The following is a 26,611-nucleotide window of genomic DNA, read 5'->3' on the forward strand; positions in this document are numbered from 1 at the left end:
GATTAACTCAAGAAACTGTTGAAAGTCTTTATTGCTAAAATAGTCAAAATTCAAACAAAAACAAGGTATGAAAATATAAACATTTTTTCCCCTTTTGCAAAACATTGAGATGTTAAGGCATGCGGAGCCTGAAGATAAATCTTGTGCTAGTCAAGTTTAAAGGTCCCATGAAATGAGAAATGGCTTCAGTCCTTGTTTTGTACAATATTAAACCAATTACTCAACATCTTGCATATTTCATCTGTATCTAATAAAAATCCCTTTGTCTCCTTTTAAAGTGTCTAGTTTTCAATGGCTTTCTGTACAAGCAGGTAAACAAAAATTAAAAGTGGTGCATGTGGGATGATCCAGCCAACCCTGTACACACCTGGGATAGACATTAGTTTGAGTGCCCTGCCACATGAATACTGCTCCCTCTTTTAAACATAAAGAACCAACAGACATAGAAAATACTGTCACTTCATGGGACCTTTTCACAAAACAAATGCAAAATTACCTTAAAACGCTTTAGCACATTACTACAGCATCACATTAGGACAAACCAGAAGCGTTCAACTCTGAACTGTCATTGCAAACAAAAACAATAAATAATACTGAGGATTAATACTGTTACTCAGTCACTAATAAACAACACTTTTATCTATAGCAGGTCCACCATTATCAGTCAGCTGCCTGCCATACTGTAACGTTATGCTATGCACTGTACGCTGCAAATTCAACATGATTCTAGGCCCACTTTCTAGCAGTGCACACAAAGCAGTTGAGGGCCTTTACAAACAACCTACATTCAGTGTCAGGGAATGTATTGTATAAACCGTCCTACCAGTTCATAAAAGCAGAAAAGTGAGATTGGAAGAGATTGCTGCAAACAGCCCTTTACTGTTGGTCTGCTGCAAATGTAAAGGAAAGGCACATGTCGGTATTTGCTTTGAAACGGCCTGCAGCACAGAACACACTCAAACATTCACAAACCAGAGATTCTTTGGTAGTAAATCTAGTGTACAGCTCATTATCCAACAGTGCGGTTTTGGTATTAGAAAGTTCAGGTATACGTTTACCTCTCACTGGAGTCCTATGTTACACTTTTAACCATTGTAAATAATGGCATTCAGTAACATTGTCTTTGAAAGTTAACTTACAAGGAGATTAAATAATGTCAGTTGATTGTCAACCACTAATAATTTCCCAAAAAGGGGAAATCAGCATTTAATAAATTAGACTTGTGGGACTTCTACACAAAATGCTATTCACCAAGATCAACATAAAATAAGACTGCTGTAACTGACAGTTAATATATCAATATTATTAAAAAACACACACAAACAACATATAAGGATCAAGTATAAGAGGTAAGTTATTTTCGGTTAGCCCTTGGACTGAAATAGATGAAGTCACTGGGGGGAGGGAGGGTCTCTCAGCTACAGGCGGGCTCCACTGACAAGAAAAAGCGAAATCATTTGGGCTTTTCTCTGTCCTAGTTTGAAGAATGTAATTGTCCTTTTTGACATTCAAACACAGCTCAAAGGAAGAGCCACTGTAGCTGCTTCAGAAAAAGTGTGCCTTACACAGTCTGTTGTGAAAGCATTGGGGAAGGTTATTGGGTAATACAGTTCTCTCCCATGTCCTGTGCATAGCGGTCCAAGATCACATTGCGAAGTTCCTCTACGTCTCTACGGAGCTGTTGAGCTTCAGCCAGTTTCTTTTGCAGCACCTCTGGACTGGTCCAGTCCTCGTCCGGCTCAGTTGCTGGTGCAGGGGCTGAGGACACAACTGTCAATGAGAAATTCTGAAATGCTGATAGAAATAAATTAAATTATTATATTTGAAAGCTTAAATTGTACTTACTTTGGAGACCAAGGAGGAGAGAGAGGTTTGGATCCTGCCCCCGCGCTCGCTGGGTGAGAATGCTGCATAGTGAGCGGAGGTCGCTGAGGCAGGAGGCGATCTCAGCATGGAGGCGGCGGGTGAGCCGGGTGCTGGCCGGGTGCAGACCTGAGGCCTGAGATGCGTTCCTGAGCTCGGGCTCATTCAGTTGCTCCTGGAGGGTCAGGTTCTGTTCCATCAGCTCCTGGTTCTGAGCCGACAGCTAAAACACAAATGTGGATGTTACACTGACAATCAACACTATTAGGACATTGACTGGACTGGTGGTTTTACTTCTTTCATGGCTGTGCGGAGCTCCAACAAACTCTGCTCTTTGGCCAGAACATCTTCTCTAAGAGCCTGGGAGCTGCTCTCCTCCTGGGACATCTGCTCCTCCAAAGACTGCACACAAACTCCAGTGTTAAACTGTATATGATGAACAGATTTTTCTTTTGAAGACAGACAATGAAAAAAAACCTGGATTTGGGAGCCAAGTTGTTCCATCATACGGTGTTGCTTCTCTATCACCTTAAGAAAGACACACAGACATTTTAAAGAGACATACGCCTAGATACCCCTAGTCTTGTTTTGTTAGGCTGAATGTTGTATAGGTTATGACACCGACATTTTAGCACTTTAATGTTCACACTTGTACTTCTTTATAGTCAAACAGATACAAGTATTTGAACATTTTGATAATGGATAAATCACCAGTAATGTACCTTTTTAAGTCTTTGCTGCTCCTCTCTGAGAGCACTATTCTCTCCACTGAGTTTTTCAAAATCCATAGAAGGGAGCCGTGCACCGTCCTCCAGGCCCTGCCGCACACGCTGCTGCATGCTAACCAGTACACACATGACGTCACTTTGTGCACAACAGAAAGAGCTAACAGAAAACAGATGTGGTTTTAGGAGGCGCTTGCTTACTCAGTGATAGTGGTCAACAGGTCTCTCTCTCTGCGTTTTTGCTCCTCTAAATGCGCATCTTTTTCTCGTAGCTGTGAATTTGTCGCTTCAACACGACTCTCCATGTCTTTAACTCTCTCCTGCAGCTCTGTGGCATGCTGCTCCGCTTCTTGAAGCTGAACACAGACAAAACACATATTTCAATTAGTACTGAAATGCCACTGCCAGATTGAATATGTAAAATGGTGCACCAATCAATTTTCACCTGCTTGTTTTGGTTCTGATAGTCCTCTAATGTAGGCAGGTCGGCCAGATATCGCTCCAAAGTCTCAATCCGCTGCTGGTTCTCTCTTTTCATCTCTGCTTCTTTTTGACATTTTTTCTTCAGGTTATTGATGTGTTTGTCTCGACTACGGATCTAATGCACATAAACAACAAAATGCTTAATTTGTAAACAAGGGAAGCATAGCAAACTTGTGAAATATGCATTTGTAAGTGGTGGTTGGTGTGCACAAACCCTCTCTTCCTGTTTCTTCATTTCCTCTGTGTGCCTCTCGATAGTTTCTTTCAGACTTTCTGTGAGGCGGCGTGTCTCTGCCTCCACAGCCCCAAGTCTGCGCTCTGCATCGGCCTTCTCCAGAGCTGCACAGTCTGTACGCTCCGTAAACTGGGCCCTGAGGAAAGCATTCTCCCTTTGGGCTTCCTACAAATCACACAATTATAATAAAAAATATGTATAAATGTATGTATATATAAATATTTTTATTATGAAACTGGGGTGTCCTTTATTTCACCAACCTGTAACCTCAGCATTAGCATGTCTCCATAGGAAGTACCTCGACCAAGAAGGGCCCCATGGACCTGTAACTCACTCTCCCTCAGTCTCTGCTCCAACTGAGCCATGTGTTGCTTTTGTCTGTATCACAAAAACATTACACTGTCAGATCAGCCCATAAATAATGTTGCACTGCGTATCCTCACTTGAATAAGCACAGTGTGATGTCTAATGTGATGTATCAGACTTGCCTTTCTATCACAAGCTCCTTCTCCTTCAGTAAACTCTCACTGGCTTTAACAAGAGCGTCCCATTTGCCCGACTCCGAGTGCACAGATGAAGAGTACAAAGGCGAGTACTGACCAACTCCACCTCCCATTAACTGAGCCAAAAACAAACACATGTGTGGGGCAGTTGGAAAGATGCACAATAATGTCCTTTCATAAAATGACAACAAATAAAAGTATGGCTTTGACCAACATAGAATTAAGAAACATACATATCTGAAAAGTAACAAAGAAAGGAAAAAAGCACTTGAAAAAAATAAAATTAAAAAATGACTGCAGTTGAGAAAGGTGATATGGCGATACAAAATCAAATATTGAAATAATCCTGACATTACCTGCTATTTTAGTGATTCAGTGCTTTTCTATTTCATGCAGCTCTATGCTCAAAATGCTCAAATACAGAAAATTACTCCCCACATTCTCCACCTATTGGTCAGCCTCTGTCATGCTCTGAAATAGTGAATTTAACCAATAACAGTGAAGTATGAACTCTCAGAAGCAGCAAATGTTTTAGTTACCTCTTAAGGACAAAATACTAAATATATGAATTGTGATCAAATTTAAATCTTAATCTCTAGACCCAAGAAATTGTGATTATCTAGACCTCTACCTAGCTTCTTTTTGAGTATGCACTCCACCCAGCAATAGCAACAGTTTGTTTTTCCATTCAGAGGTGATGTTACAAGTTTGGCTAGCACCAATATATTTTTCTCATGTTATGCTGAATAATTCAAAACCAAAAAAGGGAAATGTAGAAGCAGCTACCTGCATTTGCTCCATTTGTAGCCGCAGACTGTCAAGTTGGTGTTTCTGCTGCTGCTGCTGCCAGTTGGACAGTTCACCACAGCGTTGCTGTTGTAGTGGGTCGTATCCCTTAGATCCGGGGGTCTCTCGCAGCAAGGCCTGTGTCTGAAGACTCAGTGGGCTACTGTACAGAGCAGAGGACCCCGCTGCACTGGCCTGACCGACCCGACTAGACTCTGGAGTGCTGGGAATCCCAGGCCGTGCCTCAGGCAGCACCTTATAGCTGTGCTCCATTGCTCCTCTGTAGACATCAGACACAGTGTCTGTGCTGTCTCTAATCCCAGAAGGCTGTAATCGAAACCTGACATCCGCCGCCAGCCCCCCCAGCAGCGCCGACTGGTTCAGAGTGGGCTCCACCGCAGGAGTGTCAAAGCGCTGCCCCTCGTCCATGCGTGTGTGATCGGAGGGGAACAGTGAATGGTCCAGCCCATTGACCAGGCTACGGTAGCGGCTTAGACAGTCCGGCTTTGGCACCACAGACTCTGCTCCAACACTAAGTGGCAAGTCCAGGTTTGGTGAAGATGCAGATTTTGACAAAGATGAAGACTTTGACGTGGAACCACTAGGGGTCCGTGAGCCGGAAGAAAACCTCCGCGGATCAGAAGAGAGTACATCATCCTGTAGTCCGGAGTGGGACTTTGAGGCCGGGGCTCCGGCCGTGGATGGCATGACATGTGCAGTGGGAATCGGAATCTGACTGCGAATCGGCTGAAAGGAGGGGCTGCTGCTGGTGCTGCAGAAATCTGAAAAAGATCAAATTCTACTTAGACGTTCTGATTTCATACATTCTGCTTCATGTCAATAGTGTCGTGTGGGGATACGTACTGGAGGTCATGTCTATTTCTGAGTCATGATATAAAGATTTTTTGTGGCTGGCCTACTTTTGTGATTAAGCTGTCACCACTGGGTAATTTAAATAGCTATATTTAACTTGATGCAGAGATAAATTAAAAAAGCAGCTTTTAAACATGGTAAATTTTAGAATGCTCCAAAAGTACAAGCATATGATATAAAAGAAAATATATCAAATGCATAAATACCAACAATTATATAAGAATGTTAAGACTTAAAGTCACCATTACATAATAGCATTACCTGAGAAACCTGCTGAAGTCTGAAAACCTGGAATTCACTCCAAGCCGGCAAACATATCATTAGGAAGAGCATTTTGACTATCGCCTGCAGGACACTTCAAATCAAAACAACAGATGATCGTGTGCATTTCTGAGCAGCCCCAAAGCTGACCTACGCCTGACAGCAGTTCCACAAACAGTGCCCCTGTATTGTCCCCAAACAGTTGAGCAGGTCTGTGCTGAGCTCTAAGCAAATGCACACTAACACACAGGAAAGGTTAGGGGTATTTATAGACCCCTTCTCAAATTACAGCGTGATCTATGCACACCGCTTATTTAAGCACCTTGCCCGTCCTACCCGAGTCACACACGGGCACTCAAAGTCAACAAGTGAATGAGGTTCAAACTTAAACTATAGAGGTTTATAAAAAAAAGAAAAAAAAAACCCAAGAACTCTTTGGATGAACTCTTGCACAAGGTTACTGTGAGTCAAATGGGCTAGAACAAGCCTTAACTACACCGCTGCACAAACGCATAACAAATGTTGAGCTTAGGAAATTCCAGTCAAGGCAAAAGATATAATATGATAACAACTAGGTGTGGATTTTAAAGGGATCCAAGACATCAAATAAAACGCCATCCATTTAGAAATGATATAGAAATCAGAGTTTATAGGCTCTATTCACTTCAAGTGTGCTTTATCATCTAAAGCAGCTCATTACAGCAGTCAAAGTCAGGGTAATTGTTAGGTTGCCAAGAACTCCTGTCAGTTTAAGTGGCCCTGCCAACACCAGCAGTCCACTCAACAACAAAATGAAGGCTTAACAAAGACATGCGTATTACTACGTGGGTAAAATATGAAACTGAACTAAATAAAATTAAAAGCATTTTCATTAAAATGATCTGACGCAATAGGAAGGCTGACTGTACTACACTTGCCAAATGGTTAAAAAAAAAACTACTACACACTGTGTAGTGTCTAAAGAGGAAGTTGTAACTAGTTGTACGTGTTCATGTCTGTTTCCACTTAGCAGTCTTTGTATTGTATGTTACTAATTGGCCGACAGACCACTGCAGAGCCTTAGTGCTCGAAGGCTTATTTGTCTGGACTTTAATCTGTCTCTAAAAGTCTGCAGGGGACCTGGACTCCACCATGACCATGCTTTCCACATTATAAACACTAATAAACAACACAGATGTAAGGCCCCTTGGTCAGTATGCAGTAAACAGCCCTGGATGATATGATGCAATAGCTTTTAGCTAGTTATAAACTGTATCAGTGTCTCATAAAATACATAAAAACCCTTACCTTCTGTACTATCAGACACTGATGTGCCGATACCAGTGTCCCCACTGTCTGAGGTCCCAGGGCGACGACCAAAGCGACTTTGAAACTTTTCTGACACAGCTGGTGTTTGCCACTCCATGTCAGCAAACCGAGCTAGAATATTTGCAAAGATATGGAGCAATTATGTTATAGAACATTTGGAATAATGAATAATTGTATAACCCCTTCAATGTTTTGTACTACCTGCTGGTTTTGAGTCAATATATCTCTGAGAAGTTGTCATTCCATACAAACAGTTACTCAGCCTAAGTTTAAACAAAGAAATACAGATTAATACATAGTTGTTGTTTTAAAGGAATCCATACAATAGACCTATACACCAGAGTCAAGGAGGTAGACACCTTAAACTTTTGAAGCAGACAAGAACAAATAAACAAATAAATAAAAAGCAACAGCTGCACATAAGTGATTAATTTATCCATCAAACTTGTCTCCTCACATGTAATAAACCCTCTTCTTTAAGTAGTAGCAAAAATAACAACATGAGGCCATGCGGTGCGGTTACATAATATGTGCAAGAACATTTTTATCCCCATAGCCTACGGGAAGTGGTGCAACAGTATACAAAATACAAATCTTATGTCAATACACAAAAAGTCAGAATTCTTAATTTCTATTAGAAGCAATTGAGCAAAGAAAAACAATGGGTTAAAAATACACACAAGCAATGGCTTATATCCATTTGATGTGCTTTGTCTGTAACTACACCAACCTCGACCATAATGCGTAGTCTTTAATATGTAAAATCCGTGGATTTAGGGTATAGTTTCCTACCTTAAACTTATAATGGCCTATTTTTGCTGAAAGATGCTCTGGTCCGTTAACCGTGTAAGATAATCCATGACAAATCTGTTTCCGTCTAACATGCTAAAAGCTAACAGCTAATGCTACGTTACGGCTTGTTTAGAGGCTTAAAAGTTCCCGTGGAGCATGAAATCTCTGCCCGTTTCCATCGGCTTGATTGTAAATGCATTGGCAATTTGGTTGCGATTGATTGATGACCTACCTTTCGATTTCCAAAAACAGAGGATGCAGCAAATCTCTGTTTCAGGCTAGTAACACAATCCGTACCATCCGCTGTAGTTCCGCTCGCCTCGACAACTGTGAGCTGGAAAACAGCGAGATGCAGACAGCCATGGTGATAGCTTAGCACTCTAGAGTAACATACTAAAGAATAATAGGCTTTAATGCGGCGGCCATCTTGGAAAGGTAGAAAGTCACATTTCAAAACATGTTTAACTTTTTAAAATGTTTTTGAAAGTGTAAAGATTAGACGTTTTCGTACAGTAATGAATGGAAACTAAAAAAACCGAATTGTATACAGTATAAATATAAACAGATTAACCACTGACACATGATAAACAAGAGTGCCATCCTCTATCATGAGTTTAAGTATGATGAAAAATTTGTATAGCAATTATGTCTTTTGAATGGTTAACTGTCCTCAAAATGGCACAATATAACATGAGCCTCAAACCCACCATGTTTCATCATGAATATGGAAAGTATTTGTGTTTCTACAGTCATACCATGACTGTCGGATAGAGCCCAGGTACTGTAGGCTACCACGAGAATGGCTACTCTAGAGGTTAAACAGTCGTGCTGTGAAAATTCGTCGAGATTTTCTACCTCCACGCGTGCACGTTTCTAGAGTGAAATATACTATAATACTTATAAACCATATTACATAATGATTGAATGAAACCGAATGGATGTAGGCCTACATGTACAGAGTGAAGGTCCAACAACATAATATTTTGATTAGCTAAGCATATAAGTATTATATATGCTTTAGGATATGAATGCAGGATATAGATATTATATATATAGATTATATACATATTATTGCTTCCATATAATATAGAGTTGGAAATACAAACTGTTAGGTTTGGTGCAGTATTGCTAACCACCTATGACATAACTTATATTGCTTTCTTAAATATTAAACTATGTTCTTTCATGATGATGATGATGACGCATGTCGAGCTGTTTCGACTATATTTCGTGGGATGCACGTAGGCTGAAAATTGCTTCTTTGATCTGGCAACCACAGTTGTGCAGAGGGCAGTGTTCGGGGAAGGCATTAGCGGAATTCTTGTCAACAAACTCGCATAGAGGGTGATTTTGCACGTTTATTCCATGGACATTTCGTGACATACGTCTTTCTATATCAAGGGGACTGGTATGATGTACATATCATCATGTTGCATTGAAATAATGGCAAATTGTAACGTTATGTGAAGTGGATGGTTTGTTTAGCTAGCAATAAACGTAAATGCGCTAACACCAGTTACATAGAAAACGACAGGTCCATTCCCCACTGCAGGGTGTGATAGTAAACAATAATAACCTAACATCTCGAAGTAAAACATTGTCTTATGACTGGTGCTACACTTTTTAAATTACATTTTGATTGTTAAAGTAGCAAATATTAGCCCACTAGCAACCGATAATAAAGTTGCCTTCTTTTACCCTATTGGACCAAGTGCATTGCTTCTTACAAGAGAGTGACTGAATAGTGATCATTACTGATTAAATTAGCTTGCCATTAACATCAGTATTAATAATAGTTTTATGCTGATCAAACGTATTGTGCTCTGTAATTGCAATACATAGACACAGTGTATGAGGCAATCCAATAATCTGTTTAATAACTGCTTTTTCTTTGCATTGTATTACAGTCACATTACAGATGTCCCCTAATATTTGACCACAGCTCTCCAAAAGTAATTTTTTTGTATTTTTCGGAAGAGACCATGACCACTGTCAACATCACCAGAGACCTCCTCCACCGGCAGATCAGGGTGGGTAAAACTTTACCCACATATTTACTTGAGTCCACACAGGTGAAAATAAATTACTCATTCTTTATTACATTGTAGGATAAAGGAGCATCAGGTTTCCAAAGACTCTACCATGTGACAGACCCTTTCATCAAGAGACTTGGACTTGAGACAGAGCTGCAGGTGAGAGTGAAGGCTGTAGTGAGTTATAAGAAGGATAGTCTCCCTCATAACACTAAACACTGTGTCTGTTTTAGGGTCATACTGGCTGTGTGAACTGTTTGGAGTGGAATGAACGTGGAGAGTAAGTCTTTTTATTGTGCTTTTAGTTAAACTAAAAAGTAAATTTACTAGTTAAAACTAACTCCTGTTGTTTTTATCATCTTTAAAAAAAACTTCTGAAATGTGATTCTGGTATTAGTCTGTCTTTTCCATCACTCAGTCAATTCTTTTGGACATATTTAAAATGTGAACTGAATCATCTCAATCATGAATCGCAAATCTAAATTTGAAAAATTACAATTAGAAATTTCACAAAATTGTGCAGCTCAGTTAGCAGCGAATTTAAAGTGGCCTTACATTACATTTCCTGCTTTGGGACAGACCACATTTAATCTATGGATATATGGTTTGATGGTGTTGCTCAGCTGCAGTCTAGTCTACAGTGTACATGTCTAATTGCAGCTCAGATTGAACTGCTAATTGTTGGTTTGAAGACAACCACCGTACTCCACCCTCTTAGCCACTGTCATCCATCTTATAAATAATGCACAGTTAAAGTTATCCAAGTTGTCATAATCAATAGCATCTTAACATATTCTGTTTTTCTTTTTTTTTTTCCTCAGCCTTCTGGCCTCTGGCTCAGATGATCAGCATGCCATCATCTGGGATCCTTTCAAACAAAAGAAGCTTACAACTATGCATACAGGCCATGCAGCAAACATCTTCTCTGTAAAGGTGACGTTCGAGACAACGCACACATTTTAGCAGCCACATATGTGTACATAAAAATGAGACATTACATAAAAACAAAACTAAATACTCCATGCCTTGTGCAGTTCCTTCCTCACTCCGGTGACAGGATTTTGGTGACGGGTGCTGCGGACACAAAGGTTCATGTGCATGACGTCACTGCAAAGGAAACCATCCACATGTTTTCTGATCATACAAACAGGGTCAAACGCATCGCCACGGCACCCATGTGGCCCAACACATTCTGGAGTGCTGCAGAGGATGGTGTTATAAGGTAAAAATATGCAAAATAAAGATACTCTTTACAAGGTGCTGTTTCAATACCATAGCTATAACTTGATGTTATTTAATATTTACAGACAGTATGATCTGAGGGAGAGCAGCAAACACTCAGAAATTCTCATAGACCTGACAGAGTTCTGTGGCCAGCTGGTGGAAGCGAAATGTTTAGCTGTTAATCCACGGGACAACAATTACCTAGCTGTGGGAGCTAATGGGCCATTTGTACGCCTCTATGATATCCGAATGATTCACAATTATAGGTCTGTTGGGGTTTGATTTGTGATACAGTGTTATTATTTTCTGAATTGCATTAGGTATTGGAAGTTTAACTTTTCTCATTCTCACAGAAAATCTATGGTGCAGAGCACATCTGCAGCCGTGCACACGTTTTGTGACAGAAAAAAACCCATACCAGATGGAGCAGGGCAGTATTATGTAGCAGGTGAAAAATTGCCTTGTATTAGATAATCATTTACACTAATCAAGACATTTATTAGTATAATGTTGCTTTTTTTTTGTTATTTATTTTTTGATTTCCGTGTACCAGGTCATTTACCTGTCAAACTACCTGACTACAATAACCGCCTCAGGGTGTTGGTAGCTACTTATGTCACTTTCAGTCCTGATGGCACTGAGCTACTTGTTAACATGGGGGGTGAACAGGTAATCCTTAAAAAACAAAATAACTAAATATTTTTTTTTCTAATGATTTATATTATGATGATGTAATATCAATATTGTTGCCTTCTCTTCTCAGGTATACTTGTTTGACCTCACATTTAAACAAAAACCATACACTTTCTTTCTTCAAAAGAAGTACCAGTCATCACCAGGTATAGTGTTGCTTTTATGGCATGTAAAGCTGGTGCTGTTTATTAATTAATGTATTTTTTGTGTAGATCTACAGAACGGCAGGAAGACCAATGGTGTATCTAATGGTATTCACCTTCAAACAAGCCATATTCGATTAGCTGGAAACAAGATTCATGCTTGGTAAGATAATTATTTACTTTCTTATTACTTGCAGAATCATAATAATAATAAATAATAAACATGTCAAAGATGTAATTATACACATATTTTGCAGTTTGCCTGAGCTTCCTCCTCACTTGGAGAAAATAAAGCAACAAGCAAACGATGCATTTGCACGACAGCAATGGACACAGGCCATCCAGCTGTATAGCTTAGGTATTCATCAAGCTGACTGCAATGCAATGTTGTATGGCAATCGAGCAGCAGCCTATATGAAACGGAAGTGGTAAGCTTTACTTCATTGGAGATTGTCCACTTTTCCTATCCTTGTATTGTTCTTTTAAAGTTAACATATTTTTACTTGTTGCATTACAGGGATGGTGACCATTATGATGCTCTCAGGGACTGCCTGAAGGCTCTGAGTCTGAACCCTGCCCATCTGAAAGCTCATTTCAGGCTGGCACGATGTCTGTTTGAGCTTAAATATGTGACAGAGGCTCTGGAGTGTTTGGATGATTTTAAGGGAAAGTTTCCCGAGCAGGCTCACAGTAGTGCGTGTGACGCCCTTGATAAGGACATCAAAGCTGCTTTATTTGCTAAAAATGAATCAGGTGAGAACATTCTAAATCTATGCATATGTTACACATGCAACCATTACCACTATGTGTTGTAAAATTTACTATGTACAATCTAAATTATTGTCTTCTTAATCAACAGAAGACAAAAAAGCCAACAGCTCTGTTAGATTTCACTCATTCAGCCGAAAGGAGTCCATCCCTGAAGATGAGTTGGCACTGAGAGAACGCAGTTTTGACTACAAGCATCGATACTGTGGTCACTGCAATACGACTACGGATATTAAGGAAGCCAACTTTTTTGGGAGGTAAGTAAAAGTCTCCAGCACTTCACACAGGCATCACTAGAGGGCAGTAAATGACTTATGTTTGGTGTTCTATTTGTATTCATATTTGAATATCCTTTGCAATTTAACAATGATTTGCTATGTGGTAATTACTTTTCAAATGATGGATTCATAAAAGAGCTATGCCTCTTATATGCATCTTCTTCCTACAGCAAAGGCCAGTACATTGTCAGTGGTTCAGATGATGGTTCTTTCTTTATTTGGGAAAAAGAGACCACAAACTTGGTGAGGATTCTACAGGGAGATGAGTCAATCGTCAACTGCTTACAGCCACACCCCAGCTATTGCTTCCTTGCAACCAGCGGGATCGACCCTGTTGTTCGGTTATGGACTCCTAGGCCTGAGGTTCATCTTTCACACAAATGCCCATAATGCATAGATGGTGATAATTATGTTACTTTATTAAATGTTCACTTTAATTATAGATGGAGTGTGAAAATGTCAGGATTGTCGAGGACATGGAGAGTGCTGCCCAAGCCAACCAGCGACGTATGAATGCAGATCCGTTGGAGGTTATGCTGCTTCACATGGGCTACCGTATCACGGGACTACGAGGGGTGGGTCCCGATGGCTCAGATGATGAAAGCAGCTCAGATGGACAAGTGCAATGCCGGCCGAGCTAAACAAGTTCTAGTCGCTCACAGACGTACACACAAAAGCACTGTTGAAGCTCCTGTTTGATTTGTGAATTCCCTAAACCGACTAAATCATTGAGTGAAAGGTATGTCACATCTCTGCACTATGCATCAACCTCCCTCATACCAAGAGAGGATGTGTCTGTAGTCCACTGGGGAGTAATTAATTAAGATGGTGTAGATTAACAGCCTTCTCACCAATTTATAGCACCAAAAACACCCTCAGCTCCCCTCAGCTTAAAGTGCAGGGTCTGAGAAGTGCCCTACCCACATCACTCACAGGGAGAGGAGTTCAGCACTTTTTATGTTTGCGAGATGCTCCTAAGGTGGCATCGACAGTTGGTGACCTATTTTCAGGTCATAGCCATTTATCTGGCCCTCCATGTAGGATCAGGTAGGATTGACAAAGTTGACAGTGCGTAAATGCATTATCTCTGCGCTTTCGTGTTGAAGCTGAAAGTCTCAGTACTCTGATCTCAGAAAGGCTGCAAAGTGAAAATCCAAATGATCATTTCCCTTCATCACAAATATAAATGTTGTCACCAAACATCATGTTTTTGATAAAACATTTAGTTAAACCTTGTTGTATAAGAGCAAATTGTTTTCTACCAAAGGTTATCATCACTTTTATTGCCAAGGATTTGTATTTACTTTGTATCATCAAAACATAATTTTGGCTTATAGTGCTTGGTTGTACAGAAAGGAGTGTTGAAATGAGCAACATCATAAATGTTTGTGAATCATTTTTGCAAATTGCATTTGTGTTAAACGTAAGAATTCTTAATGAAAAATGGCATGAATTATTTGGCAAAAAATGCTTCTGTTGGTTGTGAGACACAGACAGTATTGTATGGACAACTGGTTTGTAAGTGTTTAATGTTTGGAGGTGATTAGGGTTTCTGTTTTGCTTTGGCACAAATTATTTGAACTCAAAGGACAGAGAGCCACCCGTCCATCACTTGCCTTTGTACTGACTGGGTCTTTAAACATGCAACACTAGGCTTCCTTGTGTTTACTTTGTACTATTACGTTTTCTTTGATATTTCATGTCATAGTCTTTGTTGTAAACAAAGTAAAAATATATATTTAACACTGACGCTTCTTATTTTTTGTGTGGAGCTCACGTGACAACGTAACTAATGCAATTCTAACTGGGGTGACAAGATAAACTATTAAGTACACGAACTTTTCATCTATTTGTCCGTGTCTATTTTGCACTCAGATTTTGCTGACTCCTGTGTTACACAAATGTGAACACGGTACATTATAGGCATAAGTGGTACAGGAACATTTCTTGTCCTACATAGTGCAATAACGAGGTGACCCAGCTGCCGCTGGGATTAGAGAGAGAAGCAAAATAGAAAATGTGAGTTTAAGAAAAAATAACATGAAATAGAATATCAAATTCCAATAACCAATATGTTTAATGTGATTTCAAAAAGTAAAACAATTTGTTTTCCCGAAGGTTACAGGCTTATTATAAACTAAAGTGGAAAGAAAGGCATTTTTAGAAAGTATAAAGGAACCCAACATTGCAATACATATAATAATATATAATATATCAGCATTTGTTTTCGCCGCAAAGGCCTTTAATGTAATATATTTTACTGTATACATTCAAAGGGGTCACATCATAAACTGTATATGGGTCACACCACAGATCCACGGGCCACGGCTGTGGCGTAAGTAGCACTTGCTGTGCGTAAAATCCTTGCGTAACCGTGCGTCAGTCATCGCAGAGTGATGGCGGAGGTGGATGAAACGGACATTATGATGAACTACCACGGAGATTTTTTGAAAGGCGACAGAAAACACACCCGTTACCCTTACTGCATCGTTTGGACCCCCATCCCCATGCTATCGTAAGACGCATAGTGTGCTTGGGTTGTGCTAGCTAAACCACTCGGTGTTTTATAGCCTGTGCGTGGTTAGATCAACTTGTCCATCGTTGCATTTTACAATCGTAGTGTTGAGTTGTTGTTGCGTGTTAAACGAGTAAAGACATCTCTGCTAGAGCTGTATTGTTCTCTATAAAAGGATTGTCCCATACTCTGTTGTGGTGCCTCCCTCAGGTGGGTGCTTCCCTTCATTGGTCACATGGGCATATGCACGTCGACTGGAGTAATCCGGGATTTTGCAGGGTCATATTATGTATCAGTGAGTATTTTATCAGCAGGTTTGGACATATTTAACACTATAGTCCCTATTCACACTTTAATGTCTTGTAAATTTGTCTTAAACGTTCTATAATGGTACGACTAAAGATAAGACATAGTAACAAAAGCGTCTTAAAAATAAATGTAGCAAAAATACTTTTTAAAATTTCCTTTTACAGGAGGACAACATGGGGTTTGGAAGGCCAACAAAGTATGTTTATTAACAACATCAAACCTTATTTTCGTGCATTAGTACATACAACAGTTCAACATTTGCTTTTAACTGAAGTGTCTAAAATTGTATTGTAGATACTGGAAATTAGATGTTGATAAGGTCTGTGGAAACGGTGCTGCTACGTGGGATAAAGCTGTCCATGATGCATCAGAAGAGTACAAATCTAGGCCGGTAAGAGCATAATAATCAAAAGAGAGTCTAAAAGTAAATATAAAAACAGTTCAACAAATTATACTATGTAACCATCTATTTTTATTTTTCCTCAAAGCACAATCTTTGCTTTGATAACTGTCATTCTCATGTTGCAATGGCTCTGAACCTGATGCGCTACGATAACAGCACATCCTGGAACATGATGAACCTGTGTGCGCTGTCTCTGGTTCATGGGAAACATGTGAGGTAAACCAAATAATCTCACCCAATCGCACCGTCAAACACAAGATGGGACATTACGGTCTTGTTTTGCCCTCTGTAATCTTGTGAATGATCTTAAAATCAATCAGTCAATCATTATTTGTAGACCCAAAAATTACCCCAAGGTGTCTTACAGTCGATTTTAACTTGGATGATAATCAACCAAAATCTGATAATGCAATCACTAAATAAAATGTATTCTGTTTTATTCTCATTTCAATGGAGAAAATTCTTCCCTAACCACACCTATGCTTTTCAGTGCAATCAAATTTTCTAAAAAAATGCAGCTAGTTCAGAGAATCAAATCCATGTATGAATCATCATTCCTGTAGTCTTGTGCATTACAAAGAAATACTATTACAAGAAAATCAATGATATTAAAATAAAAGAAATTAAAAGAAAACTAATGTGTAATTTTCTTGGAGCTTAAGTCACTATGATATTTTTTTTTTTTTTTCTCACACATACAAATAGTGTTTCACCAAAAGTCTGGCACATTATTTTAACTGGCTAAATCCACCTGTTGTTGACTGACAGCACGAGAGATGCTGACCAATAGAACATATGGCTGAGGAAAATAGACTCAATTGTGACTGTATTTGAGATTAAAGTAGCATTAACTGAACAGCACTGAATCATAATACAACAATCTCTTAAGAGTTGTAGACATATTGTTCACAAGTCAATTTTATGTCGTCATTGTGCCGAAATCATCCTATAAGGTACACTTTACTATAATTACTATAGTCAAACAGGCTAAACACATCTTGATTGCCGATCTAGACAGTTTCCAGGATTGCACTGCTTCTACATGCAGAGGCATATGGCTGAGAGATTCCCCTCATTACTCTCCCCTGACCCACATAGAGAAAGCTGGCGTCACACTTTGTGCTGCCTCTGCACATATATTCCCACAGCACACGATTTTTTAAGGGGAAGGTGAGCAGCATAATTCATCAATGACAGTAGCGCCCCCCCTGTGTGGAGGTCACCCCTCTGCCAGGGCTCCCTGCGCTGGCTGCTGTAGAGGACAGTAGGACATGGGCAGGACGTGTGAGCTGGGCCCCCTAGGGAGACAAACCAGCCCACACTGCTTATGTCCTTGTGTGTGCATATAGACAGAGGGCATTCGAGGTGTACATGACCACACTAACATATATTCTCCTTTCTCTCATTCAGCTGGGCTGCATTTTTCAAGACCTGGCTGCCTTTCATCATGCTCAGTGGAGTCCTCACTACTTTTATCCTGACATTCAACTTACACTAATGAGCGCCATGACTCAAAGACTGTAATTATTGTTGATAAATACATTATTGCAATACTGACAATAAAAGTGTTTTGACTGCACTTGTACATACTGACATTGCTCTGTGGGAGGCCAATTAACAGCACACTAAAGTTATTTGTGGGTAGAAAATGTGCGTTTCATATATTGTTTACATACTGTGAAATGTTTTCTTATTTTGTTTGACATCTGTAATTTTAAATTGGTATTTGTTTATATTTCTTGTGAGTTACCATGATTGTCCTGCCTGCAATGAGGACTTTTGTACAATTACAAATGTAGTAAATCACTTTTTCTTTTCTTTTTTTTTTTTTTTTTTTTTTACAGTGCAGCTACCAGTTCCATATTAATAAAAGACAGTGAAGAATGTGTTTGACATTGTGGCTAATGTATTCTCCCATGATGATTCACTCAGAATTCATCATTTACCTGTGTGGCAATTTGACTGGCTACCAAAGATGAAAATTATATGGGTCCGTATGTATATTACAGTATACGCCCAGTACAGTACAGGGCGTAAAATATATTTACAAGTTAAGAAATACTATTAATTAAATAAACACCTCCTAACATGTATGAGAATGGATTTGTGCATTATTGTGTCTGATGTAGGGTTATGTAATAATGTATTCATATGTGTTTGTTATTTGATCATATGAATATTCTAATGATTATGTAAAACTATGTAAAATTAACCACCAAATTTCTGCAATATGTGGTGAGTGTCAGATAGTGGCTGCACTCGCCCTAATTGTCCTCTGTACCTTTAAGGGAACCACACACCTTTTTCATCCAGGAGATTCTGCGTGATATGAACCACCATCAATTTACGGGATCCTTTATTCCCTGAGTGCAGCAGATGAGGAGAGACTGTTTCTAGAGAGCTCTTTTCTATGTTGGCTCTTAGAAACGTGTAACCGTATCATTAATTATCAGTTGGTTTGTAAATAGTGGACTAAATATGATTTTGTCTGATTTAAAGATGTACGTTTTTGTGTTTTTTGTATTTTTGGGAATTCTACTTTGTGGACCTGGTCAGTGCCTGGACTGTCCATTAGGCTGCGAGTGTTTTGCCCTCACTCGTACAGTTAAATGTATTTCAGCAGATCTATTAACATTGCCTCGAAGTATTCCTGGATATGCAAGGACCATCATCATCACTGGGAATAATTTGCAACGAATTGAGTCAGATTCATTCACAGAGCTAGACAATGTCACCAACATAATTTTAAACAATAATGGGTAATGTATATTTTATTTGTATTTGTTCACAGAATCATATTTTGTAACTTCTGTAAGTTGTGTTTATTACATTTAGTAGGTATGTTTTTATGTATTGTTTTTAAGTAATACATAATATACCTACACATTCATTGTTTTTTCAGGATTTCCGAGATGGCATCCCACAGCTTCTCTGCCCTCATCAACCTCTGTTTTCTGGATCTCAGCGGGAACCAGCTGGCTCTGCTCCACCCAGAGGCTCTGAGCATCCCCGGCAGCCCCCTCCAAGAGCTCAACCTCAGCCGTGCTCTGTACAACACCAGCGCCTTAACTGACCTCACAACTGCCCTGAGATGGGGCGGCCTCAGGGGGCTCCTCCGACTTGACCTTTCAGGAAACAACTTGGCTCTGCTTCCACCCGGAATGTTCGCTCACCTGCCAAACCTGCAGCAGCTTTACCTCAGAAACAACTCCCTGGTGGTGGTCTACACTGGAACCTTTTCAGGCATGAGTCATTTGGAGCTGCTGGACCTGGGGAACAATGCTTTCAGGACATTTCGAGAGGATGCACTTCAGGAGTTGGGCAGGCTTGGAGACATCCGGATGCTTCTTGGAGACAATCCTTACAGCTGCTCCTGTGAGATCCGTGCATTTGTTTCCTGGCTGAATGACTCAAAAGCGGACATTGATGTAGAAAGTGTGAGGTGCGCTTCACCAAAGAAGCTGCTTAATGCCCGGCTCCGTGGTCTGGGGGTAGAAGCCATTGGCTGCGTTGCTCCTGTCCAAGGAGAGGTCACAGACCTGTCTCTGCAAACATCCTATGTGTTTTTAGGGCTTGTGCTTGGCTTTGTGGGCATGGTCTTCCTCTTTGTGCTTTACCTCAACCGCAAAGGCATGAAAAAGTGGATCATAGAGATGAGAGATGCGTGTCGGGACGTCCTGGAGGGATACCACTACAGATATGAGATTGACACAGATCCTCGGCGCACTTCTGGCTCTATTTCTGCTGAGAGTGGGAGCACCAGAGTCCCAGGACACTTTGGTCTGTCACAGCAGCTGCCGAGTGACACCTGCATTGACCAGGAGCCCACAGACACACAGGTTAAGAAGGTGACAGCTCTCAGCTGTGAACATCTGTAACGTACATTATGTGCTGATATAAATTGTGCATGTACAGCATTTTTATATAGGCTAATTTCTGCAATGTATACAGCCAGAAAATTACTTACGTTACTGCAAAGTCACAATGTAGAATACATGAAAAAATAGATTGTGGGCATAGATTTGTTTTGTAGATCTTTGTACGAAATGTAATTCAGAGTAGTGAGTAGGAATAGATCCAGATTCTGTGTCAGCATCTTAAATGTTATTGTCCAATAAAGGTTAGCCTAATTACCAACAAACACGTGCCACTTGTATGTGTAGTTCTACGAGGACTATTACATGACTGTAAGAGCACAAACAGGAAAAGGTTTGAAAAGCAGCTATACGGATATTATAGCCTGTGTATATAGCCTACCTGTTCTTCTTTGTGGTGCAAACCGAAGAGCCCCTTTACTACTGATTTATTTGCTCCAGGTGCCACTGCTGTTTCAATTGAGAGTGTGATTAAGTGTCTCTATACAGGGGAAATAGGGCAGTATGAAAGATACTGTTTGGAAAACGCACCTGGCATAGCAGCTGTGCACCTCCGTTGTCTTTACCTATTTCATGTGAACTTTTTTTATCTTTACAGATCCTCAACTAATAATAAATAGTATGAAAGTATGAAATGATTGTCTGCAATCGTGTTTTTACATTTCAACTTTGTAAATATTTTAAAGTAAACCTTGAATTGCCACTCTGTCCTAACTGTCTGTTTGGAGAGAAATGCCTGCCCTGCACTTCTTATTCTACGACTGAGCACGCTGCTGTGGCGCTGCCTGACGTCACAGGGTGCTCACCTGTGGGTGGATGTCTGATCCGCACAGAACACGGATTAGCTGTAGCCGCAGGTAAAAGCCAAACATTGGGAGACTCGCTTCACCGATTGTCCGAGGCAGAGAATGAGCTCAAAGCTGAACGGAGGCGAATGAAGGCGGTAAAGATAATAAGACGCACTGGCCTCACCGCTGATTTGTCCAAATCTGTCTTTGGTGGAAGTAAACGCACTTGAAAAACCGTGGGCGGTGGACAAAATAGGCTGCCTTTTCTTTTCGGGTTTGAAGCGCAGTTGAGGTTAGTTTTCTCTTGGAGACTTCCGCGGTTTGGTTGAGACGTTTACGACAATAAAAGCGACGCACAATTTTCTCATATGCGGTAAGTTAAACATTTAGCAGTTAAATGAAAACAGCGCATTGTTTAATGGCCAGTGGCAGCACCTTTGTTTCTTTGCATAATTGAGCAACTGTAACCAAATTTACATTGGCACGACAAAAATGAACCAAAGTATGTGTTCAGCCAACCCAAATGAGTGCTTTTGTTGACCTGTGTAAATAATAGGCCAAAATCTAATGAGGTGGTTACACCTAAACATTGGAATGATGGTTTGACAATGCAGGCCTCTGTTGCAACAAACTATTTGAAGCCGTTTTCCTCCTTGTTACAGGTCCCAGGCACTCTGAGCCATGCCTGGCCACAGTTCAGGGGCAGGCCACTACACAGGGGCTCCCCAGTCCTCTCGCCATTCCAAAAACACCAGACCAGACAAGCACCGGCACTCCCGCACCATCTCCAGGGAGAGCAGCCAGGACTCTTATAAAGACCCCCATGGAGACCATCGCCATGACCACCACACTGACCACTCCCGACACTACGACAGCAAATATGGCCGCAGCACTGGTCATCCGCGAAATGGGACAGCCCGAGGATCAGAGACCATTGGATTCATCCCCGGGTCTGCAGACAATGCAGGCAGCAGTAGACATGCCTGTGGCTCCTGTGCGTCTGTGGGCTGGAGCAGCTGTAAAGCCCTCATCTGCTGTGTGTTGACTTGTGGCTTTTATGGGAGCCGTGAGCCATGCCTCCCTATTAACGAGAGCTCCACTGACCACCCTAAACCCAACACAGAATCCCACCCTCCTAATGGCATGGCTATTCCTAATCCCACTTGTGGCATGCCTTTGGAGAACAGCAAGCCCAAAGTGGCTAAGCTTCCCACTTTTGACAGCTTCCGATATCCAGATGTGCACATAGCAGGGCAGAAAGTAAAGTACCCTGTTTCAGCATCAAAAAGGAACCGTGTGCCTGGTAAAGGTGACAGCCAGCGGCCAGTAAGCAACACAAGCCTTTTCGATGAGTTTGACTTGGACAACCCAAGTGACACAGGCACAGACATAGACTCCCTCATCACCAAAAAGCTGCTAGAACTGTACGCCCTGCACCAAATTGACCAACTTGCCAAATGCACCTCTGACTCCTCATTCTCCCGCAAAACCAATGAGATTAGTGAGCTCATCTACAGCATTGCACAGGACTATAATCTGGAGGAGCAGGAGGCTGAATGCAAACTAGTGCACGGTGTCATTCGAATCAGCACACGAAAGGGCAAAAGGAACAAAAGCCACCCATCCTCCTCGGGACAACGCACAAACGGGCGAACAGGGCATGATGGCACCCTCCCAGACAGCGGCAACGAGACCATGACCAATACCTTCAGCAGCGACTGTAAGCAGTTCACAAACGCACACAAACACACACAAGTAAGCTCAGGCAGGCATTCCTATTTAAACATGACAGTCCAAGTTTTAGGCTGTCTGTCCCATATCCCAAGCTGGTTCACTAAATTTACAAGTCTGATGATTTTTTGTTCCCTCATTAAATTACCATAGCATTAAAAAAATCGTTTGATGTAGAGGACTTGTAACAGAAGTTTTGTACCTTTTTTACCCTTTAGTTCTCGTTTCCTTTTAAAGTTAAAATGCGCCATGATTATGAAAAACACTTTTGAGGTCAGTAAATCTGATCACCAAAATGATAAAAAGAATTTTAATAGTTATGAATGAAATTGTCCCTGATTTTCAACTGAACCATGCTAAATATATCTTCATATGATCTTCTAATGAATCATCTTTTGTTCTGCTCATAGTTTTAGGCCTAGCAATCTGAAGTGACCCAATAGTGGTTGGTTAATCTCAGGCAAGTTGGTACAAGTTTACATTTGTCAGGACGTAGGACTGACATTGACACACTTTGTCCAGTGTACAGGAGGAGTGGGGGTGCATTTATTTAAAAATGTCTTTTCAGGGGTTTGTCCTTATTTGATCTGTTGTTCTTCTGCACACAGTTCCAGAGGTGAAAGTTTCAGAAGAGACGCCATCAGACGAGCTGGCCAGGAAAATGAGGCATTACAGTGGGAAAAGTAAGTGAAGATTTTCCAGTAACTGCATACACTTGTCAGCCCTATAATTTAACGTTGAATAAAACTGTAACTAATGCAAATAAAACAAATGTAAACCTGTATTTAACAAGCTATGACGTAAGGAAAATAATTAAAAATTCTAGTCAAGACCAACATTTTTTTTGTGTATTGACAAACTTTCTTTTGTGTATTTGTGTGCCAGAACAACAAATTTAACAATTAAAGCTTGAATGACTTAATACTGGTTATTAGCGCCAAAACTCTAATGATTGGGCTTCTCGGGTTCCTCTGCGTATTTCCCCCGGTCATTGAGGTATAAATACCATCCTTGTGAGCAGGTGTCTTTTGTGTGCTGTTGTAGCTTGGGGCTTTTTCTCACCTCCTCCTCTGCTTTCCACTATGTCATAGCACTCTTTTGCAGAGAAAGTCCTGCATTCCTATCTTTTCTTTGCATATTTCCATCCCTCGTTCATTAGTGGCCCTCCTCCCATCTCCTGCCACCTTACACCCACCTATCACTGCCCCTTGATTTTCCGTGCAGCCAGAGTGGTCATGCTACACCTCCTGCTTCACATCGCATTAAATCCGTACTATATATTGTCCTGTTGGTTTTTATGTGATTTTACCAAACAAACTTGGGTTACGGATGGATTACCAATGCTGCAGCCTCCTTCTTTGTTACTCTGTGCAGGGCTTGTTAAAAAGGGATGGTGTCTGCTTACATGTTTTGAATGAGGAGCATGTCATTGTACTTCAATAACTTTTAAATAACGACTTGGGAACTTGTAGAGCTGATGCACCAGGCTTTGCTATTCGTCAACTGTGACCACTCAAATTGCAAAGCCTGAACTATTTAGGTACTATAGTGTGTACACAGCTACTATTTTGTCCTATTTTGTGTAAAACCTGCACATGCATTTTTAAACTTTAGATTTAGATTACTTTAGATTTCTAAACATAATGCAATGCATAGGCTTGTATTAGTAGAGTAAAATGAGTATATAGAAAAAAAATAATAATTTAAAGACTGCAAAAAGTGCTGATTATGAATAAAAAGATGAGAAACGTATAATGTTCTTTTGCAATTAAGGGTTTGAATTTTTGGTTTTCAATTTACAGTCAAGATCCTTGAACTTGATCTGCTATATTTTTTCTCATGGACTGTCATACTACTGGTTGAGTACTGACATTGGGATAGAAAAAAAAAAATCAACACTTGTTACTTTTAATTATGTTAAATAAATGCATTTTGTTCAGTGGTGTCACCCAAGGTTTACTTAATTGCTCTTTTTGGTCTTTTTTCCCCCCAAATGCTTGGTTACTTGTTGAAAATTGGACAACCTTGATTTGTGTGCATTGAGATTGGAGGGTCTGTTCACACTTGCTTTGAGTATAGCTTAGACAGGATGTAGACTTGGTCTTGTTCTAATTTTAGTTCTGGTCTAGTCCAAGTTTAGTTCCATGTTTAGTACCAATTTTGACGTGATGTATATGCAAGTGTGTACCATTAATGTTATGTTTTTGTCTACAGCCTATTCCTCCAGCACTGCCACAGCCTACTCTCCGTACTACCATGAGATGGATTCTTCGGGAGCTCCTTTGCTTCTCATCTAATTGTTACAGAGAACTGCACTTTTGTTTCTGGTGATGTTTATGCTGGTTTTGCTTTTGAGTGACTGTTGAGTTGAGTGACTCCACCGATGGCTAAAGATGTTTTACTTTAAAAGGAGGAAAGCCAAAGTATACTTCTTAGTATTTTTGTGCACCATGTTGTTTTCATAAAAAGTAGACTACTCGACATACATTGAGTTGTCACTGTCAAACTGGAGGATTCAACTGATGGTAGAACATAACCGTCCTCATTCTTTTCAGTGCGACTGTTTATGTAAGCCATTGTTTATGTACTGTATATGTGGACTATTGCCATTTACACTCCTTTTTATTATGTGCTAGTAAAGCCATATTTTAAATGTACAGATTGGAACTATGTTACTCTTCGGGTTTTTATGCCTTTGTGCCACATGGCCACATTTTTATGGAGTTGCCGGTTATGAATTTTTTAAAATAAATTTTTGATTATTGTTATTCAGTTTTTATGTTTTATTTTGCAATGTGGTGGCATCTAGTACATACAGTAACTCCATCATTTTCAGACAAGCTTTTTAAAATCTAGAATATATTTTAAGCTATCATCACATGCTTTATAAAAAGTATTATTCTTATTGCTTTGAAATCGAAATCATTCAGTCTAGATGTTTTTCTCCATCTTGTGCGTTATTGTCGTTTAGCTCATCTCCCTGAGGTCACTGTGTTACCAGGCAGGCTTTTTCCGCTCACAGCCATGGTGGGAACCGGTTTGGTTGGTTCTGACAAAAAGGAAATAAAATCCAAGTGCTGTCTTTGTCTTTTAATGGAAAAGGAAAGATTAGGTTATTAAAAATTTTGGACTGACTGTATGCATGTTGTGTATATCTGTTCCTTTTGACTTAACCAACTACATAAACTGCAAAGTAATATGTAAATCATGCATTACTTAACTTATTATGATTTTATCTCAATTTATAGACTGTAGCATGAAGACCACTGGCACAGTTTGGTGTTGTGCTGTTAATGTAAATTCTTTAGTAAACATTGCATGGGTGTTTGCCCTGTGTAACCCCATTTCCTCCGGCACTGCCTCCACCACCACATTCCTGTTTTACCTGTATGAGGTGTCATGTTAAGGCTGAACATTTCACAACTGACATACCACAGTCTCAGGCCAATTCACTGCCGCTCTTCTGAAAACACTGAAACAGCTTTTTACAGTAACCCTGTCTTTTCATTTCAGCGTCACCCATTTTAACTGCATTATACTCTGAATCTGGTCGCCATACAGGATAGCAATATATTTATTGAAATTATGATACATTTAGGTTCAAGTACTGTTTTAGGATATCCTCCCAAAGTATAATGTTGCCATCAGAGGGAGACAGAGCACTGAGTAACTACTGGAACATTGGGCAACTTACTATTTAAAAGGGCGTTGAGAATACCCATACCCTAGGGAGAGTTTTGGGGGAGCTCTGAATATAAGATGTATAGTACTTTATCAAAAAGATGTAATTTCTTACATACACACATGTGCACAATAATCACAATAGGTTATTCATACCATATATATATATATATATATATATATAGTAAGCATATAATATGTGCTTTTGTAAACATGAGTCATCAACAACAAGCATTACAATAGTAGTAAACATTTCAACTGAAATTTGTCAAGAGAAAAATATCCTGTCATTTAAAATAAATTGAAATTATTAAATACAAAAAATAATTTTAAATAAAGTC

The 26,611-nt window shown here is 40.0% G+C and overlaps 5 protein-coding genes across 11 annotated transcripts; 4 read left to right on the forward strand and 1 right to left on the reverse strand.

Moving 5' to 3' along the window:
- Positions 1-13: 13 nt before the first annotated feature.
- cep85 (centrosomal protein 85) lies at positions 14-8,168 on the reverse strand. Of its 3 annotated transcripts, none has more exons than XM_033980494.1 (14): positions 8,062-8,168; positions 7,239-7,300; positions 7,017-7,148; positions 4,596-5,377; positions 3,795-3,925; positions 3,567-3,684; positions 3,286-3,471; positions 3,034-3,186; positions 2,790-2,944; positions 2,586-2,703; positions 2,341-2,391; positions 2,158-2,265; positions 1,846-2,086; positions 14-1,758 (listed from the first exon to the last, which is right to left on the reverse strand). In XM_033980494.1, exons 2-14 carry the CDS (start codon positions 7,276-7,278, stop codon positions 1,595-1,597), a joined length of 2,379 nt encoding a protein of 792 aa, XP_033836385.1. In that variant the 5' UTR covers positions 7,279-7,300; positions 8,062-8,168; the 3' UTR covers positions 14-1,594. The 3 variants fall into 3 exon arrangements, with proteins under 3 accessions (XP_033836385.1, XP_055083523.1, XP_055083524.1); XM_055227548.1 differs by having other exon boundaries at positions 14-1,770; XM_055227549.1 differs by lacking the exons at positions 7,017-7,148; positions 7,239-7,300; positions 8,062-8,168 and adding an exon at positions 5,730-6,004 and having other exon boundaries at positions 14-1,770.
- Positions 8,169-9,092: 924 nt separating this feature from the next.
- wdtc1 (WD and tetratricopeptide repeats 1) lies at positions 9,093-14,717 on the forward strand. 3 transcript variants are annotated; one of them, XM_033980927.2, is made up of 16 exons: positions 9,093-9,237; positions 9,737-9,859; positions 9,938-10,021; positions 10,096-10,142; positions 10,684-10,795; positions 10,897-11,084; positions 11,170-11,352; positions 11,440-11,534; positions 11,640-11,755; positions 11,850-11,925; positions 11,992-12,085; positions 12,180-12,350; positions 12,440-12,675; positions 12,782-12,947; positions 13,139-13,331; positions 13,412-14,717. In XM_033980927.2, exons 2-16 carry the CDS (start codon positions 9,812-9,814, stop codon positions 13,607-13,609), a joined length of 2,007 nt encoding a protein of 668 aa, XP_033836818.1. In that variant the 5' UTR covers positions 9,093-9,237; positions 9,737-9,811; the 3' UTR covers positions 13,610-14,717. The 3 variants fall into 3 exon arrangements, with proteins under 3 accessions (XP_033836818.1, XP_055083791.1, XP_055083790.1); XM_055227816.1 differs by having other exon boundaries at positions 9,105-9,173; XM_055227815.1 differs by having other exon boundaries at positions 9,106-9,237; positions 9,807-9,859.
- Positions 14,718-15,325: 608 nt separating this feature from the next.
- LOC117383921 (transmembrane protein 222-like) lies at positions 15,326-18,222 on the forward strand. 2 transcript variants are annotated; one of them, XM_055227825.1, is made up of 7 exons: positions 15,326-15,483; positions 15,694-15,778; positions 15,957-15,988; positions 16,087-16,183; positions 16,281-16,411; positions 17,606-17,715; positions 18,040-18,222. In XM_055227825.1, exons 1-6 carry the CDS (start codon positions 15,365-15,367, stop codon positions 17,691-17,693), a joined length of 552 nt encoding a protein of 183 aa, XP_055083800.1. In that variant the 5' UTR covers positions 15,326-15,364; the 3' UTR covers positions 17,694-17,715; positions 18,040-18,222. The 2 variants fall into 2 exon arrangements, with proteins under 2 accessions (XP_055083800.1, XP_033837061.1); XM_033981170.2 differs by lacking the exon at positions 18,040-18,222 and having other exon boundaries at positions 17,606-17,772.
- Positions 18,223-18,654: 432 nt separating this feature from the next.
- On the forward strand, positions 18,655-20,073 carry LOC117383961 (trophoblast glycoprotein-like). Its single transcript, XM_033981212.2, has 2 exons — positions 18,655-18,954; positions 19,098-20,073. Exons 1-2 carry the CDS (start codon positions 18,674-18,676, stop codon positions 20,071-20,073), a joined length of 1,257 nt encoding a protein of 418 aa, XP_033837103.1. The 5' UTR covers positions 18,655-18,673.
- Positions 20,074-20,847: 774 nt separating this feature from the next.
- Positions 20,848-25,791, forward strand: kdf1a (keratinocyte differentiation factor 1a). 2 transcript variants are annotated; one of them, XM_033981677.2, is made up of 4 exons: positions 20,848-21,231; positions 21,521-22,578; positions 23,198-23,272; positions 24,804-25,791. In XM_033981677.2, the coding sequence occupies exons 2-4, from the start codon at positions 21,540-21,542 to the stop codon at positions 24,884-24,886; spliced, it is 1,197 nt and encodes a 398-aa protein (XP_033837568.1). In that variant the 5' UTR covers positions 20,848-21,231; positions 21,521-21,539; the 3' UTR covers positions 24,887-25,791. The 2 variants fall into 2 exon arrangements, with proteins under 2 accessions (XP_033837568.1, XP_033837572.1); XM_033981681.2 differs by having other exon boundaries at positions 20,873-21,013; positions 24,804-25,337.
- The last annotated feature ends 820 nt before the right edge of the window (positions 25,792-26,611 follow it).

The sequence above is a fragment of the Periophthalmus magnuspinnatus genome, chromosome 16, assembly GCF_009829125.3.
Source record: "Periophthalmus magnuspinnatus isolate fPerMag1 chromosome 16, fPerMag1.2.pri, whole genome shotgun sequence".
Taxonomy (NCBI): domain Eukaryota; kingdom Metazoa; phylum Chordata; class Actinopteri; order Gobiiformes; family Gobiidae; genus Periophthalmus; species Periophthalmus magnuspinnatus.

Excerpts from the sequence above, each read along its gene's own strand:
- wdtc1 (XM_033980927.2), top strand. The coding sequence starts at position 9,812 with ATGACCACTGTCAACATCACCAGAGACCTCCTCCACCGGCAGATCAGG. Across the intron at positions 11,535-11,639 it reads AGGGCAGTATTATGTAGCAG|GTCATTTACCTGTCAAACTA; the intron begins GTGAAAAATTGC and ends TCCGTGTACCAG. Across the intron at positions 11,926-11,991 it reads GAAGTACCAGTCATCACCAG|ATCTACAGAACGGCAGGAAG; the intron begins GTATAGTGTTGC and ends TTTTTTGTGTAG.
- LOC117383921 (XM_055227825.1), top strand. The coding sequence starts at position 15,365 with ATGGCGGAGGTGGATGAAACGGACATTATGATGAACTACCACGGAGAT. Across the intron at positions 15,779-15,956 it reads CAGGGTCATATTATGTATCA|GAGGACAACATGGGGTTTGG; the intron begins GTGAGTATTTTA and ends TTCCTTTTACAG. Across the intron at positions 16,412-17,605 it reads GTTCATGGGAAACATGTGAG|CTGGGCTGCATTTTTCAAGA; the intron begins GTAAACCAAATA and ends TCTCTCATTCAG.
- LOC117383961 (XM_033981212.2), top strand. The coding sequence starts at position 18,674 with ATGATTTTGTCTGATTTAAAGATGTACGTTTTTGTGTTTTTTGTATTT. Across the intron at positions 18,955-19,097 it reads ATAATTTTAAACAATAATGG|GATTTCCGAGATGGCATCCC; the intron begins GTAATGTATATT and ends TTGTTTTTTCAG.
- kdf1a (XM_033981677.2), top strand. The coding sequence starts at position 21,540 with ATGCCTGGCCACAGTTCAGGGGCAGGCCACTACACAGGGGCTCCCCAG. Across the intron at positions 22,579-23,197 it reads CAATACCTTCAGCAGCGACT|TTCCAGAGGTGAAAGTTTCA; the intron begins GTAAGCAGTTCA and ends TTCTGCACACAG. Across the intron at positions 23,273-24,803 it reads GAGGCATTACAGTGGGAAAA|CCTATTCCTCCAGCACTGCC; the intron begins GTAAGTGAAGAT and ends TTTTGTCTACAG.
- cep85 (XM_055227548.1), bottom strand. The coding sequence starts at position 7,278 with ATGACAACTTCTCAGAGATATATTGACTCAAAACCAGCAG. Across the intron at positions 5,378-7,016 it reads AGTGTCTGATAGTACAGAAG|ATTTCTGCAGCACCAGCAGC; the intron begins GTAAGGGTTTTT and ends GATCTTTTTCAG. Across the intron at positions 3,685-3,794 it reads AAGGAGCTTGTGATAGAAAG|ACAAAAGCAACACATGGCTC; the intron begins GCAAGTCTGATA and ends TTTGTGATACAG.